This window comes from Stegostoma tigrinum, chromosome 18 (genome assembly GCF_030684315.1).
Source record: "Stegostoma tigrinum isolate sSteTig4 chromosome 18, sSteTig4.hap1, whole genome shotgun sequence".
Lineage (NCBI taxonomy): Eukaryota > Metazoa > Chordata > Chondrichthyes > Orectolobiformes > Stegostomatidae > Stegostoma > Stegostoma tigrinum.
Window position 1 is genome coordinate 656,047 of NC_081371.1, and position 20,366 is coordinate 676,412.

General features: G+C 43.1%; 1 protein-coding gene across 1 annotated transcript in view; it reads right to left on the reverse strand.

Annotated features, from left to right (window-relative positions):
• The window catches only part of LOC125460785 (protein-methionine sulfoxide oxidase mical3a-like), a 374,391-nt gene that overhangs the window by 15,364 nt on the left and 338,661 nt on the right, over window positions 1-20,366 (reverse strand). The window contains exon 43 of the mRNA XM_059652260.1: window positions 10,921-11,020. Coding sequence (XP_059508243.1) covers window positions 10,921-11,020 — 100 coding nt within the window. The remainder of the gene's footprint in view (window positions 1-10,920; window positions 11,021-20,366) is intronic.

A 20,366-nucleotide genomic window follows, 5' to 3' on the forward strand; every position in this document is an offset into this window, starting at 1 on the left:
GGTTTCGCCAGAGTCACTCAGCTCCTGACCTCATTACAGCCTTAGTTCAAACACAGACAAAAGCTGAATTCCAGATGTGAGGTGACAGTGACAGTCCTTGATATCAAGGCTGAATTTGAACAATTGTGGCATCAAGGAGCCCTTGCAAAACTGGAATCAATGGGTATCGGGGGCAAACTCTCCAGTGGTTGGAGTCATACTTGACATATAGGAAGATGGTTGTGGTTGTTGGAGGTCAATCATCTCAGTTCCAGGACATCTCTGCAGTTCCTCAGAGTCGTGTCCCAGAACCAACCATCTTCAGCTGGTTTCCCAAGGCAGCAGGAACTACAGACGGACTCAACGGACAAAAGTCTGGTTTTCATGATGGACTGGGCTGTGTTCATGACTATCTGTAGTTTCTTACGGTCTTGAGAAGAGCAGATGACATATCACACTGTGATACATCCAGATAGGATGCTTTCTATGGTGCATCGATAAAAATTGATTAGAGTCCTTGTGGACATGCCAAATTTCCTTAACCTCCTGAAGAAAGAGAGACGTTGTTGTGCTTTCTTGACCATCACTGTGGGTGGGCCAGGGCAGATTGTTGGTGATCATCTCTCCCAGGAACTTGACACTCTGAGCTATCTCCATCATAGCACCATTGACAGGGGTGTACTCTCTACTCTGCTTCCTGAAGTCAATGATCACGTTTTTGTTTTGCTGACACTGAAGGAGAGATTTTTGTCTTACACCACACCAATAAGCACTCAATCTTTTTCCTATATTCTGTCTCATTGTTGTTTGAGATCCATCCTACAATGGTGGTGACATCAGCAATATATAAATGCAAGACTTTTTAACTATTTATTTTGTATAAAAAACCTTATTGAATTAAATGTATCCAATATATGTAGCTACCAAACACCAGCCATATGTGCCCCTCTGGGGGGGTCCTGTCCTTTTGCAAGAACCTATTTGAGAGTAAGAGGCCAATCAGAGGGCTAACACTGTTCTGCACTCAGCAGCGCCACTACTTAGAACAGAGAACTTACTGCACAGGAATGGGTCATTTGACTCACAATGTTGGGCTGAACGAGACGCCAAATTAAACTAATCCCTTCTGCCTGCCCTTGGTCCACATCCCACCATTCCTTGCATATTCATACGCTTATCTAAAAGTTCCTTAAATGCACCTTTTGTACCAGTCTCCATCACCACTCCAGCAGCCAATTCCAGGAACTAGGAGAAATGCTCACTGCATTGAAAAGGGATAGTGCCGTGGGAGCAAGCTGTCTTCTAGAAGCAGGTGTATTGAGTTTGTGGGTGTTGGAAATAATCAGGCAGTTCTTAAGAAGGTGAGGAAGTGGTCGGGGTTAAGTCCATGGCTGGAGGCGGAGTGTGGTTTTGTCATGGGAAAATCTAGCACACCTTTCAACCAAAGGCATAGTAGAATCCAATCCTTCATCTCTAACTGTTGCACTGGTCTGTGTATCAAAAAGAGGCTGCTGACCATCAATCTTCAATCTCACGTAAATGGGCTATTAATTCTCAGAGTGGAGGAATGTATGACAGAGTGGAAGGACTCAAGAATCCAAGGTAAAACAGATAGTAAAAGCAGCAGCTGAGAGGGCATCAAGTTCGCGATCTGAGCCATCTGGATTCTGAGGAATAAGGTGCTTGGCCCTGACACTTCGTGTGAAATCAAAATGGCTCAGGCATGCGATGGGCAGACAAACCGACCCCTGTCTGTCCGGAACTCAATGTTGGCCATGCATCACCGACCATTCCCCATGACATGATGCCTCACAATCTGAGCCGTCTCAAGGAAATCCTCCTGGTGCCCTTTCGAATGGTTAAATTTTGGAGGTGTTACTTGTACGGGCTGATGCTGCATACTCTCCACTGCTATGCCTTTGCCTACCGCCCTGACATAACCTTGGAGTGAAGTTTTGTCCTCCAGTGGTGTAGATTCTCAGTGGAGGGCTCTCTACAAAAGGATCCTCCTTTTTTTCATTATGGATCTGGGGTGGAGAGTGCTGCACTCAGCAATCCTGTGCAAACACAGACTGAGTAAATTCACTGGGTGCCAGGCCATGTGTGGGTTCTGTGGCCTGGAGGAGACAGTATTTTATATATATGTTGAATGTTTCTGTCTGCAGCCCTTTTGGAAGGGGCTGCTGCTTAAATTTTGGTTGCACTTCAGCCCCACGCTCCTGATCTACAGGTACGCTATCCGGGGATGAATGGAAAGGTCTAAGGGCCTTCTCATGGCTCAGCTCCTGGGTCTGGCCAAGATGGCCATTAACAGGTCCAGGCAGTGGGCTGAAAAGGGGCTCATCGCTCCTGACTGTCTGCTCCTCTTTTGTGGTTACATCTGTGCTTGGGTGTGCCTGGAGGGGCAGCACCTGGTGCTCATTGGCACAATCAAGGCCTTTTGAGGCCGGTGGCAGCCATGGGAGCTGGAGTGCATCACCGGCCTGGACAACACTATTTTCACTTAGTAAGTTTCTGCTTGGCTCTCTAAGGTTCTGTTCCACTGTCAATTTGTGTTTGATTTTGATAGTACCCCAGTTGGGGCCGTTTCAATATTTTGACTTTGTTATAAAAAATGCAGAGGAAGCTTTTTTCTGTCTCTAACCCCGCGCTATCCCTCTCCTGGGAATGTTTGATGGGGACTGTGTCAAGGGAGCTTTACATTTTGTTTGAAATAATAGAAGGAACTTTATTTTCAGTTTAAAACAGTAGAGGGAGGTATACTCTGTATTTAAACCCATCCTGTGCCTGTCCTGCCAGTGTTTGAAGGGGACAGTGTTTCAAATAGTAAAAACAGGCACTTCGGCCCACCAGGTCTATATCAACCAACAAGCACCAAATGATACTATTCTCATTTACTTGCACTTGGTCCATAACCTAATGTGCCCTGGCATTTTAAATGTTCGTTCAGTTGCTTCTTAAATGTTGCTGGAGTACCTGCCTCCACCATCCACTCAGGCAGCACATTCCATATTTCTTCTATCTTCTGGGTAAACAAATTTCTCTCTGATTCCCTCTGAATCACTTACTCACCTCAAACCTATGCTCTCTGGACTTAGACATGTCTGCCATGTGGAAGAAAATCTCAAGACCTACCCTTTCTATGCCTCTCACAATTTTGTATACCTCAATCAGCCTCCTCTGCTTCAAGGAAGACAAACTTCACTTATCCAGTTCCTCTTCATAACTAATATTTTCCATCCAACGCACTTCTGCACCCTCTCCAGTGCAATCACGTCCTTCTGACAATGTAGCAATCAGAACTACACATAGTATTCCATCTACAGATCAACTAATGTTTTATGAAGTTGTAACAAAATTTTCTTACTCCTATATTCTATGCCATGGCTAATGAATGCTCCAGGACCTCACCATCCCAACTGATATTTGTGGCTACAATGTTATTTTCCTTTGTGAATACAGATGAGAAGCATTAATTTAAGATCTCACCTACATCCACTGGTTCCACACACAGGTTGTCTCTTTGGTCTCTATTAAGTACCAGTATTTCCCTGGTAATCTTCTTACTCTTAATATTCTTATAAAATGCTGTAGGGCTTTTGTCAATCACATCTGCCAAAGATATTTCATGACCCCTCTTTGCCCTCCTAATTTCATAGCTTCATAGCTAAAGTGCTTAGAACATAGAACTGTACTGCACAGGAATGAACTCTTCGACTTACGATGTTGTGCCGAACATGATGCTGAATTACACTAATCCCGTCTGCCTGCCCTTGGTCCATTTCCCCCCATTGCTTGCATATTCATGTGCTTATTGGAAAGTCTCTTAAATGCCCCTATGTTTGTCACAATCACCACCATGCCATGACATCCTTACTCTTGTACTCAATTCCCTGACCAAGAAAGGCAACTATGCCATACACGTTCTTCATCACCCTACCTACTTGCTTGGCCACTTTCAGGGCACTATGGACTTGAACCCCAAGGTGGATCTTACAACAATGCTGTTCAGGGTCCTGCCATTAACTATAAACTTATCCTTAACATTTGATCTCCCACATCATAGCACCTCAAACTTACATGTATTAAACTCCATCTGCCATTTGTCCACCCATACCTGCAAGTGATCTATATCCCACTGTATCTTGACAACCTTCTATCCACGACTCTACTGATCTTTGTATCATCTGCAAACTTACTAACCCACCTATCTACATTTTCATCGAAGTCATTTATTTATTTCACAAACAGCAGAGATGCCAGTGTGGATCCCTGCGCAATATCACTAGCCATGATCTCCAGTCTGAAAAAGAGCCTTTCACCACTACTCTTTGCCTTCAATTGGTAAGGCAATTCTGAATCCCTGTGGCCAAGTCTCCGTGGATCCCGTGCATCTTAATATTCTGGATGAGCCTACCACAAGGCACCTAGTTGAAAGCCTTACTAAAATCCATATAAACAACATCCACTGCTCTAGCTTCATTGATCACCTTTGCCGCCTCCTTGAAAAATTCAATCAAGTTAGTAAGACAAGATCTGCCCCAGACAAAGCCATGCTGACTGTCCCTAACTTGACTATGCTTTTCCAAATGCATGTAAATCCTATCCCTAAGAATTCTTTCCAATAGCCTCCCAACTACCAATGTAGGACTCATAGCTACTCACCAGCCCTCTGGGTCCTCTCCAGTGGCTAATGAGGGTACAAAGATCTTGGTCAGGAACCCAGAAATATCCTCTCTTGTGTCTCTCAACTATCTGAGGTAGATACTTTTGGGCCCTGGGGACATATTCACCTTAATGCTCTTTAAGACACCCAACACCACTTCTTTCTTGATCTCAGAATCCCCTAGCATATTAGCATGCTCCACACAAATTTCACTATCCTCCATACCCTTCTGCTAGGTGAATACTGAGATAAAGTACCCATTTAGGATCTCCCACATCCTTGGCCTCCATGCAGAAGTCCCCTCCTGTATCCTTGAGTGGTCCTACCTTATCTCTAATTACCCTCTTATTTTTCAAATAGGTATGGAATGCCTTAGGATTCTCTATAACCTGTCTTGCCAAGGTCATTTCACGGCCCTCTCTTGCTGTCCTAATTCCCTGTTTGAGTTCTTTCCTGCTTTCTTTACATTCCTGTTGGGCCTTGTCTGATTTTAGCTTCCTAAACTTTACATATGCTTCTTTTTTTCCTTATAGCTAAATTCATAACCTCCCATGTTATCCAAGGGTCCCGTCACTTGTTATCCTTGTCCTTCTTCCTTACTGGGACACGCTGGTCCTGAACTCTCCCCAGCAGGTCTTTAAATAACTCCCACATGTCAAATGTGGGCTAGCTCAATAACTAGCCCATTAGCACTCCCTAGCTCCTTCCCAATACTAATGTAATTTGCACCCCGGCCGCCCCCAATTTAGTACTTTGCCACAAGGTCCTGACTTATCCTTATTTGTAGCTATCTTAAAACTTAAGGAGCTGTGATTACTGATTCCAAAATGCTCCCCCACGGAAAGGTCAGACAGCTGGCCAGTCTCACTAGCCAGTACAAAGTCCAGTATGTCTCCTCCTCCAGTTGGACAATCCACATATTGTTTCAAGAAACCCTTTTGAATGCACTTCTGCCTTGTCTAAGCCTCTTGCTCTAAGGGAGGCCCAGTCAATTTCGTAGAATAGAATAATAGAATTTCATTTCAGACCCATCCCCCTAATCTACACATCCCTGAACACAATGGCCAATCCACCTAACTTGCACATTTTTGGATTGTGGGAGGAAACTGGGGCACCCGGAGGAAACCCACGCAGACACGGGGAGAAACTTGCAAACTCCACACAGACAGTTGCCCAAGGGTGGATCGAACCCAGGTCCCTGGTGCAGTGAGGCAGCAGTGCTAACCATTGAGCCACCATGCTGTTTAGGTTGGGGCTGAGGCCAGGGCCAATATTGGGGAAATTAAAGTCACTCACTATGACCACTCTGTTTTTAACTGCATCTCTCTATAATCTGGCCATAGATTTGTTCTTAATGTCTCGATGACTGTCGTGGGGCCTATAGTATAATTCTATCACAGTGATTGCACCCACCTTATTTTTGCTTCATCGCAGACAACAGCCTGGTGAATCTTTGTACTTCTCTGATGCAATTACATCCTTCTTATTGTGTGGTGACCAGAACTGCAAGCGGTATTCCAGCTGTGGTCTAACTAAAGTCCTTTACAGCTGCAACATGACCTCCCTGCTCTTATAATCTATTTCTCGACAGATAAGTGCAAACATCTTACTCTTATATAACGTGCCCTGCCACCTTCAGGGATCTGTCGACATGCACCCCAAGATCTCTCCATCCCTCTGAGCTTCCTAGTGTCCAGCCATTTACTGAGTACTCCCTTGTCTTGTTACTTCTTCTAAACTGCATTACCTCACATTTATCAGAATTTAATTCTATCTGTCACAGATCTGTCTATCTGACCAATCATTTATATCTTCCTGTAACTGAACACCTTTCTTCTTACTGACAAACACCTTGCCACTCTTTGTGTAATTTACAAACTTATCACCCTGCCACATTCTCATCTACATTATTAATGAATATCAGAAAAAAGCCACATACTGGGATCCAAGCACAAAAACAGCCTTCTGCTACCAGCCTCTGTCTCCTGTCACTAAACCAATTTTAGATACAACTTGGTCAGTTACCCTTGATCCTACAAAAGCTTTTACCTTCTTTATCAATTTTCCATGGCCTTACTGAAATCCATATAAATTACACTTACTGCACTATCCTCATCTACACTCCTGATCATCACCTCGAAAAATGTTACTCACGACTCTCTCTGGCAAAGTCATGCTGACTATTCCTGATGAAAGCTTGTTTCTTTAAATGAGGGTTAATTTTCTCCTTTAGAATTTTCTCCAAACTTTAGTGGTGACGGTGGAGGAAACGAGGGTGGGTGAGTATGGTCTGCAGTTGAGAACACACATATAAGGAGCAGGAGGCCATTCAGCCCCTCAAGTCTGCTCTGCCATTTGAGGAGATCAAGGCTGATCTGATTAGCATCTCAACACGAGTTTCCTGTCAGCTCCCTATACTCTTCAAAGTTCTTGTTAATCAAGAATCTGTTTAACTCAACCTTAAAAGCATTCAACGACTCTTCCACCACTGCTTTCTGGTGTTCCAGAGACTCTCAACTCTCTCAGAGAAAGAAAATATTCTCTTGATCTGTGTCTTAAATGGGAATCCCTTATTTCTAAACTGCGTTCCCCAGCCCTAGTTTCTCGCTTAATGGAAAACTTCCCTTTCATGTCCACTCTGTCAAGTCTCCTCAGGGTCTTATAAGATCTTTTAATAAGATTGTCTCTTATTCTTCTAAATTGTAATGGGTAAAGGCCCAACCTAGCCAACCTTTCCTCATCAGATAAAGCCTTCATTCCAGGAATCACTCACAGGAACCCACACTAAACTGCTTCTAATACAATTATATTATTTCTTAAATAAGGAGCCAGGGATAATGTTTGTATGACAGGATGATCCAAGAATATTGAGCAGTTTTAAAGACAAAAACAGGAGATGATAGTGGTCCAGAGATAATGGGAACTGCAGATGCTGGAGATTCCAAGATAATAAAATGTGAGGCTGGATGAACACAGCAGGCCAAGCAGCATCTCAGGAGCACAAAAGCTGACGTTTCGGGCCTAGACCCTTCATCAGAGAGATAGTGGTCCAACCAAGTTTAGGTGTGGCTTTTAGGTTAAAGCAGTAGAGATGAGTGTCGTAGTTATGGAAATGGCCAGTGTAGGGCAGGCAGTTTAAATGAGCTTTAAGGGGAGGTAGAAGAGTTTGGGTGAGCAGAACCATTTGGTGAAGGGAAGGCCAGAGTCCAGACAGTTGGGAATCTTTGGAAGTGAAGCTGTAAGTGAATTGAGGACAGTGGTTTCAAGGAACAGATAGAGAAAGATAGATTTGGATTTGGTCTTTTATATGATTTTGATTTTGATTTGGATTTGGTAGATTGCCAGATTAGCTGGAGAACACAGCAAGGAATTAATCAAGCACAACCTTATCCCTGGTCAATAGGATGAAAAATTAGGAAGTACTTTTACACAAAAGAAGCTCAATTCTGTCAGCAGCAATTCATATCTGATCGTTGATTAAATATAAACCTGAGGTCAATTTTCAAATCAAAACTGCTATAGCATAAGATGATTGTGCATTGTGTTAGCTTCAAGGTCAGCATGATCTTAGTAAACATGGAATAAGTTCAGGCATTACTAAAAACAGAAATGCTGGACATCACAGTGGGTCAGGCAGCATCATGGAGAAAAAATATGCTAACGGAATTGAATTGGTCTCCCCCTGTTCATTTACTGACCTAACCCACTCTTGTGAGCTCATTGAGCTTTTTGCAGCACTGAATCCAGATTCTTGGAGCTTGGCTTCTGACATTGGCGGCCATGGGCTTCAGAGTGGAAGGTCCCTGGAGATAGCGATCTCACGTCCTCCTCTCCACATTCACAACTAATGATCTCTGCTGCGATATCTGTTAATCACAGATCTAGTGCTATCCTAGTTATGGGATCATTACTATTTTACCTTACCAGAGTGACTTCCACAGTTGGTTCCAGCAGCTGCACCAATACGTGCTTCCTTTAAGGGGTGCACAAATAATTTTAAGTTTAAATCATGCTAGTCCCTCATAATTTTGGGTTCCATTCTGAGTCAGATAGCCACTGAACAACACATTTAGCACTGGCTACCAACCGAAGTTGTGTTAAATCACAGAATGGTATTGCTGTACATTAGAGGTTGCTGCTCTGTGTTAATCCTGCTTTCAGTCCTCATGCATGTTTCTGGGAGCTATCAACATTTAGTCTCCATTGAGTCTGTATAAACCCTCAGTAAATCCACAGCTGCAGAGCTGCCTAGGGCTCCACGTTGATGTAGGCGATATCAAGGCAAAGGTCCAGCAGATTAATCAACATACTGCATTGTCTGAAAAATTCCAAATCCAAGTAATTGGAACATATTTTAGCTTAAACCTTTGACAGCCCTTTTAAAAATAACAAGTAGCATAACTGGAGGCCACTTTCCTCCTCCAATGTCTAAATTATAGAGATATCAGAAGGTTTCTGGGATGTGGATCATTTCTGTGGCAGAAATCACTGGGTAATGTGATGTAGGAAATCTAGGAATAATTTTGGGTCACGTGCATTCAGAGATTTGGGCAACTACAGATAATTCTCCCTGCTCTCCACTAAAGGGAAGACTTTAAGAATTCTCCTTAACCACCTCCTTCCAAAGAGCTTCTATCAGAGCCGCAACGTGGATTCGGTCCAGCAAGGGACACAGTGGACATAGTCTTCACAGTAAGGCAATTTCAGAAGATGCAGAGAGCAGTAGTAGCTTATACATGGCCTTCTTTGACTTTACTTTGTCAACTGAGGGAGATGATGGAGCGTCCTCCTCAAATGAAATTAGTCACCATCTTCATTGGCAGACTTTGACACCAGATACCTCTAAACCCTCGAAAAACATCACCATTGATGTCTCCACAAAACTATGCAACTTCGCTGGCAGAATAAAGCTCCAGTATCAGTGCCCTCTCTCAGGATACAACTTCCAGTTTCAGTGCTCTCTCATAGGATAGATGCTCCAGTATCAGCACCCTCTCTAAGGACAGACAGTCCAGTATAACTTCCCTCTCTCTGGACAGAAGCTCCAGTATCAGCGCCCTCTCTCAGGACAGATGCTCCAGTATCAGTGTTCTCTCTCAAACCAACACCCTGCCATTTAAGACACTGCTCATAGTCAAGTAGCTGCCTTGCCCGAGCCACACTGCCCTCACCTATGACACATGAATTTGAAACCAAGTTCACCACTCGAAGCTCCATCATGACGAGTAGTTACTAGGATGACAGATGAAAGTCCTCAAGAACTTCATCAAATCCTCCCTGAAGAAATGCAGCATCCCCATACGCTCACGGGAATCGCGTGCCTGAGAGTATCCACTTTGGAGGAGACGCATTTGGAAAGGAGGCAACCATCCCCAGTGTCTCTGACAGGCCCATATGGAGAACAGGTGTAAACTTCCCTTCAAACACTATCCTGCCACCTCTGGCAGGGTGTGTGAATCCAGCATTAGACTGTTCACAGCTTCTGACTGGTAGGTAGGCATCCTTGACCCTGAGGGACTGCTCTTATGGACCAGATCAAACCCTTTCTAGATATGTTAAGAAGACAGTCTAGACCCCAAATTTTTCTTATTTTCAAAAACAAGTGTGAGATGTTGTGTTCTGGATACAATTTGATTAATCAAAGTATTGGGCTTGAAACAAAACACACTTTATTCTTACACTATAGTTAAAAATACAAACAAAAGAAAGAAGAATTGGAATAACAACTCTATTGGAAAACTTAAAATAATAATAGATTATTTAACTACTATATAGCAACTATTCCAAAATAGTAACACCCATAAATACATCCTTGGCAAAGGCATATTCAGTAAAACAGGTTGTCTTACATGCAATTCTCCAGTCCAGGAGGAAAGAACATCAACAGAAAACTCAGAGAAAAAGAGAACTCAAGCATTTTGCAAGGAGAGATGTAAAGCAGCTTCTGAACCCTAATAGCTATTGAAAACTACAACTAAAATCCAGGTTCTATGGGAGCTTGACCCTACCCATTCATGTTGCTTCTATTTTGCCAAATTAAAAAAAGACATAGCTACATTGCCGGGCTCAGAGCAGACAGCTCAGTCCAAATTTACAATACTTTCTTTCAAAAGAAACGTGACAGAGCAAATTCTTCTCAAAGGCACATCTCGTAATACAGTCTAAGACTTCTTGTAGATACAGTCCAGAAACAGCCTATTTAGGTTAACACCAAGGACAAGTGGAAGGAATTGCATTCTGTTTGGAATTATGCAGAAAGCACAATCAATACTCACAAGATCATCAACTCAGACTCATAGCGGACCAGGCTGTTCTTCTCTTGCACCAGTTTAAACCATTCCTGCATCAGTCGAGGATCATCTTTTTTTCCCATTCCTGTTGGCAAGCACATTGAAAATCAGGGCCCATAACGCATACTGCCATACATGCAGAAGTTGAGGGAATGTATTATCCACAAACACTGAAAAGAACACACCAATTGTATCTAGGGCGCTCACTCCAACACAGCAACAAGCCTACACTCCAAAAAACATGGCACAGTACAACATACTGATCTCACTGAGCTCTAGGTCATCATTCAGTGTGGCCATTAGACAGACATTTAGAAAACAACCCCGCTGTATCAGTTAAATCCTCTGGTTGCCCCGATTAATCCTCTCAGTATCTCTATGAGATTCCAGTTTTCAATAACAAGCTCTTCTCTTTATAAACCACTCTGAATCCCTTGGTAAGATTCCAACCTGTAACTTACTCCAAGTAGCTGTTATTTTATTTCTCAATCCTAAAATTCTCAATTAAACTGTAACTGCAAGATCACTTCTGGGTATCTGATATTCTATATGTACGATTCCTGAACCTCTTTTTAAATATTAACCTGTAACACACTTTCCAATGCCAATTATTCTATATTTAAACCTCAAACTCATGAGACAGATTCCAGAACACCCCCAGAAATCTGTTACTCTGCACATGAACCCCCCCAAAAGGCTCAATAAAATTCCGGTCTGTACTTCATTCCCAGGAACCTGTTACCCTATATATAAACGCCTGAACCTCTCAGTTAGAGTTTGGCTTGTAATTTACACCCAGGCATCTGTTATTTTAGATATCAACCACCCTGAAACCTTCTATTATATGCTAGTCTGTAACTCAATCCTGGATATCTGCTAAAATAAAACAAAGAAATGTGGATGCTGGATTTATATAGAATAACAGTTACCAGGGTGTGGGTAACAGACTGGAATCTTATCAAAGAGTTTGGCTGGTTATATGTAAAATAACAGATACCTGGGAGTGAGTAGCGGGCTGAAATCTAATTGAGTGATTTGGCAGGTTTATGTAGAGAATGACATATCCGATAGTGAATTGCAGCCTGGAGCCTAATAGAGTGGTTCAGGGTGTTTATATGTAGAATTACAGATACCCAGGACATCAACAGAAATGCTGAAGAAACACAGCAGGTCTGGCAATATCTGTGGAGAGAAAGCTGAGTTAGAACATAGAAAAGTACAGCACAGTACAGGCCCTTCGGCCCATGATGTTGTGCCGTGGAATAATCCTAATCCAAAAATAAAATAACCTAACCTACATTCCCCTCAATTCACTGCTGTCCAAGTGCATGTCCGGCAGTCGCTTAAATATTAACATTTTGAATCCAGTGAATCTTCTTCAGAACTGATAGTAGTGAGTAAATGGTGGAATTTATGCTGCTAACAGGGGATGGGAAGGCAAAGGCGTGAGCAGATGGCTGGAGACGGAGCTCTGAGAGAGAATGGAAATTAGGCAGATAAAGGGATGGTTGATAGTAAGCCAGGGAAGGAGAAATGTTAATAATGGGGACTGAGAGTAGGTGAAAATGGGTTGATTGTGCTGATAACAGCCTGCATCATGACAGGGCCTGGAGTGTGCAAGTGTGAAAAGGACATGGAATGAAGTTTTTCGGATTCTAAAATTATTGAACTCGAATTTGAGTCCCGAAGACTGCAGGGTTCCCAAGTGGAAAATGACATGCTGTTCTTCCAGCTTGTACTGAGATTCACTGGAGCACTGCAGTGGGCCCAAGAATGAAATGTTGGCCAGGGAACTTGGTAGTGTGTTGTAGCGGCAGGCAACTGGAAACTCAGGGTCATTTTTATAGACAGAACGTAGGTGCTCCACAAAATGATCACCATGTCTGTGTTGCGTCTCCCCAATGAAGAGTACAGCTGTGAATAGAGTACATTGGATTGAGTGAAGTGCAGGTAAATTGTTGCTTCATCTGGAAGGTGTGTCTGGAGCCTTGGATAGTAAAGGAGGGTTAAGTAAATGGCCAAGTATTGTACCTTCTATGATTGCATGGGAAGGTGCTGTGGGAGTGTGCGGAGATGTGGGGGTGAAGGAGTGGAACAGAGTGTCTTGAGGAGTAACAGTCCCTGTAAATGCTGACAATAGAGGTGAGGGGAATGTGCATCTGTTAGTGGCATTCTGCTGGAGGTAGCAGAAACAGTGGCTTATGATCCTTTGAATTGCATTTTGGCGGGATGGTAAGTGAGGACTGGGGACCCTATTGGTGTTATGCAAGGAGAGAGAAGGGGTGCGGACAGTCGTATGGGAAATGTGTCGGACACGGCTAAGGGCCCATCAACTGTGGTGGGGAATCCTCCGCTAAGGGAAAAAGTGGATATTTCTGAGGCTGCCCCCATGGACACTGGCTGGCCAGGGATATCCATTACAACCCCACCAAGTCCCAGTTACCTGGATTACATATCCTCTCACCTGTGGAAGGTGGAACCATAAGAATTGATGTGACAGAAACAGAGAAACTGGGAGAATGGAATGGAGTCCAAATGGGAAGCAAAGTGAAAGAAGACACAGTCCAGGTAATCTTGGGAGTAAGTGAGTGGCACGGTGGCTCAGTGATTAGCACTGCTACTTCAAAGCACCAGATAAACATTCTCCCTCTCCTCTGTTGTCAGCATTCCCCAGGGGCCATTCCCTCTGGAAAAGATGGCACACTTCTCCTCCACTCTCAACACCTTTCCATGGCAGCTTCCCATGCAATTGTAGAACGTACAACACTTGGCCATTTACATACTCCCTCCTCACAATTCAAGGCTCCAGGCACACACCCCAGGTGAGGCAGCGATCTACCTCTACTTCATTCAATTCAGTCTACTGTATTTGCAGCTCACAATGTGCCCTCCTCTTCATTGGGGAGACGAAACGCAGACATGGTGATCACTTTGTGGAGCACCTATGTTCTGTCTGTAAAAATGACCCCGAGTTTCCAAGTGCCTGCCACTACAACACACGACTGAATTCCCTGGCCAACATTTCTGTCTGGGGCTCACTGCAGTGGAAAAGCTCAGTAGGCCTGGCAGCATCTATGCAGAAAAAAAAATCAGAGCTAGTGTTTCGGGTCCGGTGACCCTTCCTCAGAACTAATAGTAGCTAGGAAAGTGTTGGTTTATATTTAGAATATAGGGATATGGAAGGGGTAGGGAGTAAATGATAGGATAGATCCTGAAGAGAGAGAAGAGCAGTTGGATGGATAAAGGAGTTGATAATGATCTGGCTAGGAGGGTGAATAGTTGTTAATGGTGATTGTTAGTAACTAACAATAGGTAGTGTGTGGTGGCAGACTGTGTACTAACAAAGCTTGGTGTGTGGTGTAGGTGCTAGGGCATGCGAGAGTTTCAGCCCTAAAGTTGTTGAACTCGATATTAAGTTTGGGGGGCTGCAGGGTCTCCAAGCAGAAAAGAACAACACCCTCCTAGCCAGATCGTTATCAACTCCTTTGTCTATCCAACTGTCCTTCTCTCTCTCTTAAGGCTCTATCCTATCATTTACTCCCTAATCCACCCCCTCCCTATTTTCTGCACACAAACTAACATTTTCCCAGCTACCATTAGTTCTGAGGAAGGGTCACCTGACCTGAAATGTTAACTCTGGTTTTTTATTCCTCTATACATGCTGCCAGACCTGCTGAGCTTTTCCAGCAACTTCTCTTTTTGTTTCTGATTTACCGCATCAGTAGTTCTTTCAGTTTTCTTGAAGAATAGCACATCATTGGGGGCCCTGCAGTCTTCAGGACTCAAAATCAAGTTCAATAATTTTTAGAATGTCAACACCTTCATTCCATGTCCTTTTCCCACTTGCACTCCCTGGGCCCTGTCATGACACGGTCTGCTTTCAGCATGGTCAACTCACTTTCACCTACTCATAGTCCCCATTATCAGCGCTTCTCCTTCACTGGCTTACTATCAACCATCGCTTTATTTGCCTAACTTCCATTCTCTCTGGGCTCTGTCTCCACCTATCTGTCCATTTGTTTTCTCTGACATCCCCTGTTATCAGCATTAAAATTTGACCATTTTCTAGCGACTATCAGTTCTGAAGAAGGGTCAATGGACTCAAAATTTTAACTCTGCTTTCTCGCCACAGATGCTGCCAGACCTGGAGTGTCTCCAGCATTTCTGTCATTGTCCTGAGTACCTGCTATTCTACATATAAACACCCCAAACCACTCGATTAGATTCCAGGCTAAAACTCATTCCCAGGTATCTGTTATTCTACTTTTAACCAGCTGAACTCTTCAGTCTGATGTCAGTCTGTTACGGACTCTGGGGTATCTGTCATTCTATACATAAGCCACAGCTCTTTCTGAGCCCTTTGATTAGATTTCAGTCTGTTACTCATTCCCTGGTATCTTTATTCTACATGAACCCATCCCGAACCTCTTGATTAGATTTCAGCCTCTCACTCAGTACCTGGTATCTGTTATTCTATACAAAAACCACCCCGAACCCCTTGATTAGATTACAGCTTGTTACTCACTCCCTGCTTTCAGTTGTTTTATATATAAGCCACTCCAAACCCTCAGTTAGATTTCAGCTTGTTACTCACCCCAGAATGTCTGCAATTCTATACATAAAGCAACCTGAACTTCTTGATTAGATTCCAGTCTGTAACTTATGCCGAGGTACGTCATTCTATACGTAAACCAGTTGAACCCGTCAATTAGATTTCAGCTTGCTACTCACTCCTAGGTATCTGTTATTTGATATATAAACTAATCCCCACTACCCCCAACCCCTTGATTAGATTTCAGTCTGTAACTCACTCCTAAGGCCTTTATTATGTGATATATAATCCTCCCTAAACCTTCGATTAGATTTCAGTCTGTAACCTAATCCCAGTATCTGTTATCTGATATTTAAACCCTTCTGAGCCCCTCAATTAGATTCCAGTCTGTTACACTCCCAGGTACCTCTTAGTCTATGTGTTACTCACTCCCTGGTATGTTATTCTATATATAAACCATCCCAAAACCCTCAATTAGATTCCAGTCTGTAACTCACTACCAGGTACGTAGTTCTATATGTAAACTGGCTGACTACCTCACTCACAGGTATCTGTTATTCTATATATACCCCCGCACTCAAATCCCTCAATTAGATTCCAATCTGTTACTCACTCCCATTATTCTATATATAAATGAGTTGACACTTCCAATAATATTCCACTCCTGCTGCTTAATAAAATGTCTAAACATTATTCCTCAGGTAGTGAGTTGTATCATGCTCCTAACTGACGCACACGTGATTACGCACTCACACAACTCACAAACAAGCACATATCGTTCAGTTGCACTGCCACGTCATGCTTATGCACAAACTAACACACATGAAAGTACCTTTTCTTCCTCAGGAATGCCCCCACTTCTGGATCCAAATTAGATGACTAGATATGAAACTTGACAATTGTCGCTCTCCCCTCAGGCCAGCGATGGTTCACGAACTTAGATTCGTGATTGATGTTTCAGCGTGCTGTATGGCTGACTATACTTGTCCTACTCCAGACTATTGGCCATTGCACCCTATCATCATGCATTAAATACATCACTGCTATAACTTACACTTTGTATCTGAAATGCTTATGTATAATATCAGTGTTACAGAGGAGTGAAACAGCAATGTGATAATACAAGGACTGCAATGTCAGTGTTATAAAGCGAGGCTTGTAGTGTCACGGTTATAGTGTGAGGGATGTAATGTTAATGTTATAATGCAAGGGTGAAACATCATGTCGTAGGTTGAGCACTATAGTTTCAGAGTTATAGCATGAAGGCTGTAATGTCGGTGTTATAGTGTGAGGACTGAAAATGTCAGGGTTATGATGGAAGGACTGAAATGCCAGTGTTATGGTGTGAGGACTGTAATGTCAGGGTTATAGCGTGAGGGCAATAAATGTCACAGTTAAATATGAGAGTTATAATGTCAGTGTTATAAATTCAGGGCTGTAGGCTCAGATATTTGGCAAGTGGGCTATCTCATGAGCCCTTGAAAAATGGCAGGTGAGGACAAAATCTGGGACTGTTGTCCCCTTTTCAGTTTCTGTCAAGTATTGTTGGAATAGGATAACGGTGCAGTTACATAACACACTCTGACAATCCCATCTCCGCTGGTTCTGTTGTGAGGTAATTAGTTTAAATGACCCTTCTTTCCCACAATTTCACGGTAGGTCCCCTTCTGTAAGTAGCTGTGTTTTAAGTCTAACAGTGGAGCTGTGAATCACAGCTGGACCTCAGCTCCAAGCTGGGCACCAGAAATGCTTGCCAGTACTGAATGACCACCTTAGTCCTGCCTGCTTCTGGAGGTTGGCAGGCTGACTCCAGTCCCTGCTTCAAGGGGCTGTCATTGTATTTAACTACAAATTTTCAAATAGTGGCAATTCGAGACAACAACTTAAAACAACTTGACAATATCACAGAGTTATTCCAGTGCAGAAGGTGACCATTTGGCTCATCATACCTGCACCAACCCTTCAAATGAGCATCACTATCTATAGTGCCAATCTCTTGCCTTTTCCCCATAACTGTGCATACTATTTCTATCCAAATAACAATGCAATGCCCTCTTGAATGCTTCCATTGAACCTGCCTCCACCACATTTCCAGGCAGTACATTCCTTACCCTAACTAATCCATGTCTGAAAAAAGATTCTTCTCGCATCACCCTTGCTTCTTTTGCACACCACTTAAAATCTATGCTCTCTCCTTTGTGTTCTTTTTCTGTTAGGAAACAGCTTCATCCTATCTACTTTATCCGACCTGTTCATGATTTTGAAGACCTCTGTGAATTCTCCACCCAACTTTATTGTCTTCAATGTATTCATATCTTTCCTGTAATGTGGCCCACACAACTGCACACAATATTCCAGCTGAGATCTAACAACTGTTTTATACAAATTCAACATCACCTCCCTGCTCTTGTACTCCATGTGCCTATTAATAAAGCCAAGAATGCTGTATGCTTTACTTACTGCTCTCTCAACTGTCCTGTCACCTTCAATGATCTGTGCACATATCCATCAAGGTTCCTCTGTTCCTGCACCCCTTTTTAAATTGTACTTCCTATTTTATTGTCTTAAATGTTCTTCCAATCAAAATATATCACCTCCCACTTCTTGGTATTCAACCTCATCTGCTACCTATCTGTCCACTCCACTGACTTGTCAATGCCCTTTTTGAATTTCACCCTGTCTTCCTCACAGCTTACAATTCTTCAAAGTTTCATGTCATCTGCAAACCTCAAAACTGTCCCCTGCACACCGAGTCCAGAGGTCCTGATACTGACCTCTGGGGAACACCATGACAAACCTTCTTCCAGCCAGAAAAACACACACTGACCACTGCTGTCTGTTTCCTATGACTTAGGCCATTTTGTATCCTCTATATTGTCCCTTTTATACCATGACCAATAACTTTTCTCACAAGTCTGTTGTGTGGCACTGTATCATATGCATTCTGGAAATCCATGTATAACACATCAACATAACACTCAATGACCTCTTCTGTAACCTTGTTATGGTTCAAAATACTAGCAACTTAGATAATATGTTCTGAGTTGATCTATTGAGCTTCTTTCTTTTATTGGAACATTTTGCTTGATCTACTGGTGCTTCCAGGGCCTTATAGGAGCAGGCCATTTAATTATAGGTAGCATAGAATTATTGCTGATTCTTGACATCTCTATTTAATCGATGAATTGTGATCGACAATCTTTGCTTATAATATTTTTGGGACTGCATGTACATTAGGCATCACACTCTGGGTTAAAATTGTGTGTTTTTAATTTGTAGCCTGAAATTTGCACTCAAATTTGCAGTTCCCTTAACCTGCAGCAGTTACGCTCTGATTGACCTGAGCTTGTATTTAACCAATAACGACTACAAATAGTGGCCTTAGAGATCAGAGGTCTACTTTTGCTGAGCATCATCTGGAATAAGATACCTGTCATAAAGAGATATTCCATCCAAATGGCTGAAAAACCCTATCTCTGTAAAAAGGAACCTCATTTTAATGTCATACCACTTTGTTTTGTAATACTATCAGACTTTGCACCACGCTAATGCATAAAATTCTGGCTATAATGTCTAATCCGTTTGCTTTCTCAGCCTCTACCCTCTGCTGATTCTTGCTCAACAGTTGCTGATTCCATTTGGCTCCTGAATTCACTTCTGCAGGACACAGTTTGAGAGGCTCGGAGTCTTCACTGGCAGCTGACCGAGGCTTGAGGTTATTGTGGCTGCAGCAAATGGCGAGGAATGGGGGTTTGCAGCCAAAGGGAAGTACTAGGCCATTCAACAAGGTGGGTTTCTACAGAACTGAAGAGAAAAGCTGGATGCATGAAACAAAGCTCAGTCAGTGAGATGCAATCAAGCAGGCTGGGGTGAAGTGTTACTGCAGATGGGATGAAGTGAATCACTGCGCGCAGGCGTCAAGGCAGAGTACAGTCCCTGGCAGGTGCTTTAACATTCTGGTCTGTGCCATGACCCCAGTTCACCGCACCAGCAAAATTATGGGCCCTTCACAACCTCAAAACTCACATGCTTCCCAGTGGAATGGGATCCAAGGGTTACCATGTGACGTCAAGGAGAAACCTTTCTTATCTCTCTCCTTTACTGTGCCCTCCCCTTCTCCATTAACTTAATTATCTCTTCATTTACTGACCCTCCTCCTCTCCATTTATTGCACCCTTTCTCTCCATTCACTGCCCGTTCCCCTCTCTGTTTTATTCCCCTTTCCATCAATGCTCCCTTTGCTCAGTTTTATTGCCGAAATGGGCAACCTCACCTCAGTTGTCTTTGGCCATCTGGCCCACTCAATTTATTATGATTCTAGGCTAACCTACACCAATTCCTGCTCAGTCCCACTCATTTTATAAAATGTTCCATCTTCCTTCACTGGCAGCTATTCAACTACATGTTCACTGGAGAGCTTCATTGATCCTTAGTCACTGATCACAACAAGGGGTCAGTCAGGAATGACCAAGCCCATAGTTTATCAGAAGCGAGTTTACATAAGGAGGATACAGGGGTGTGTGGATAAATGGAGGCCCAGGAGGAATTAGAGACTAGGCAATCAATGATATCCTGGGAAACAGGAGATTTGGGGGGTGTCAGGGAGAGTCAGGAGGGGAAGACTGGGATAAATGGGAAATGGAGTGGGAGACAGCAGGAAGTAGGAGCATGTGAAAGATTCCCAGAATTATTAAGCAGGAGGAATGAGAAAGGTTCAGATGAACGAAGAGGGAACTGGCACATGGCAGTTGAGAATTGGGTTCAAACGAATGGGTTGTGATGGAGGTTAGCAAGAGGGGTGAGTTTCAGAGTAAGGGTGCTATTGAGGGTTGGAATTAACATGCCATCCCACCAGACACTTCTCAAGGACCTGTGAAAT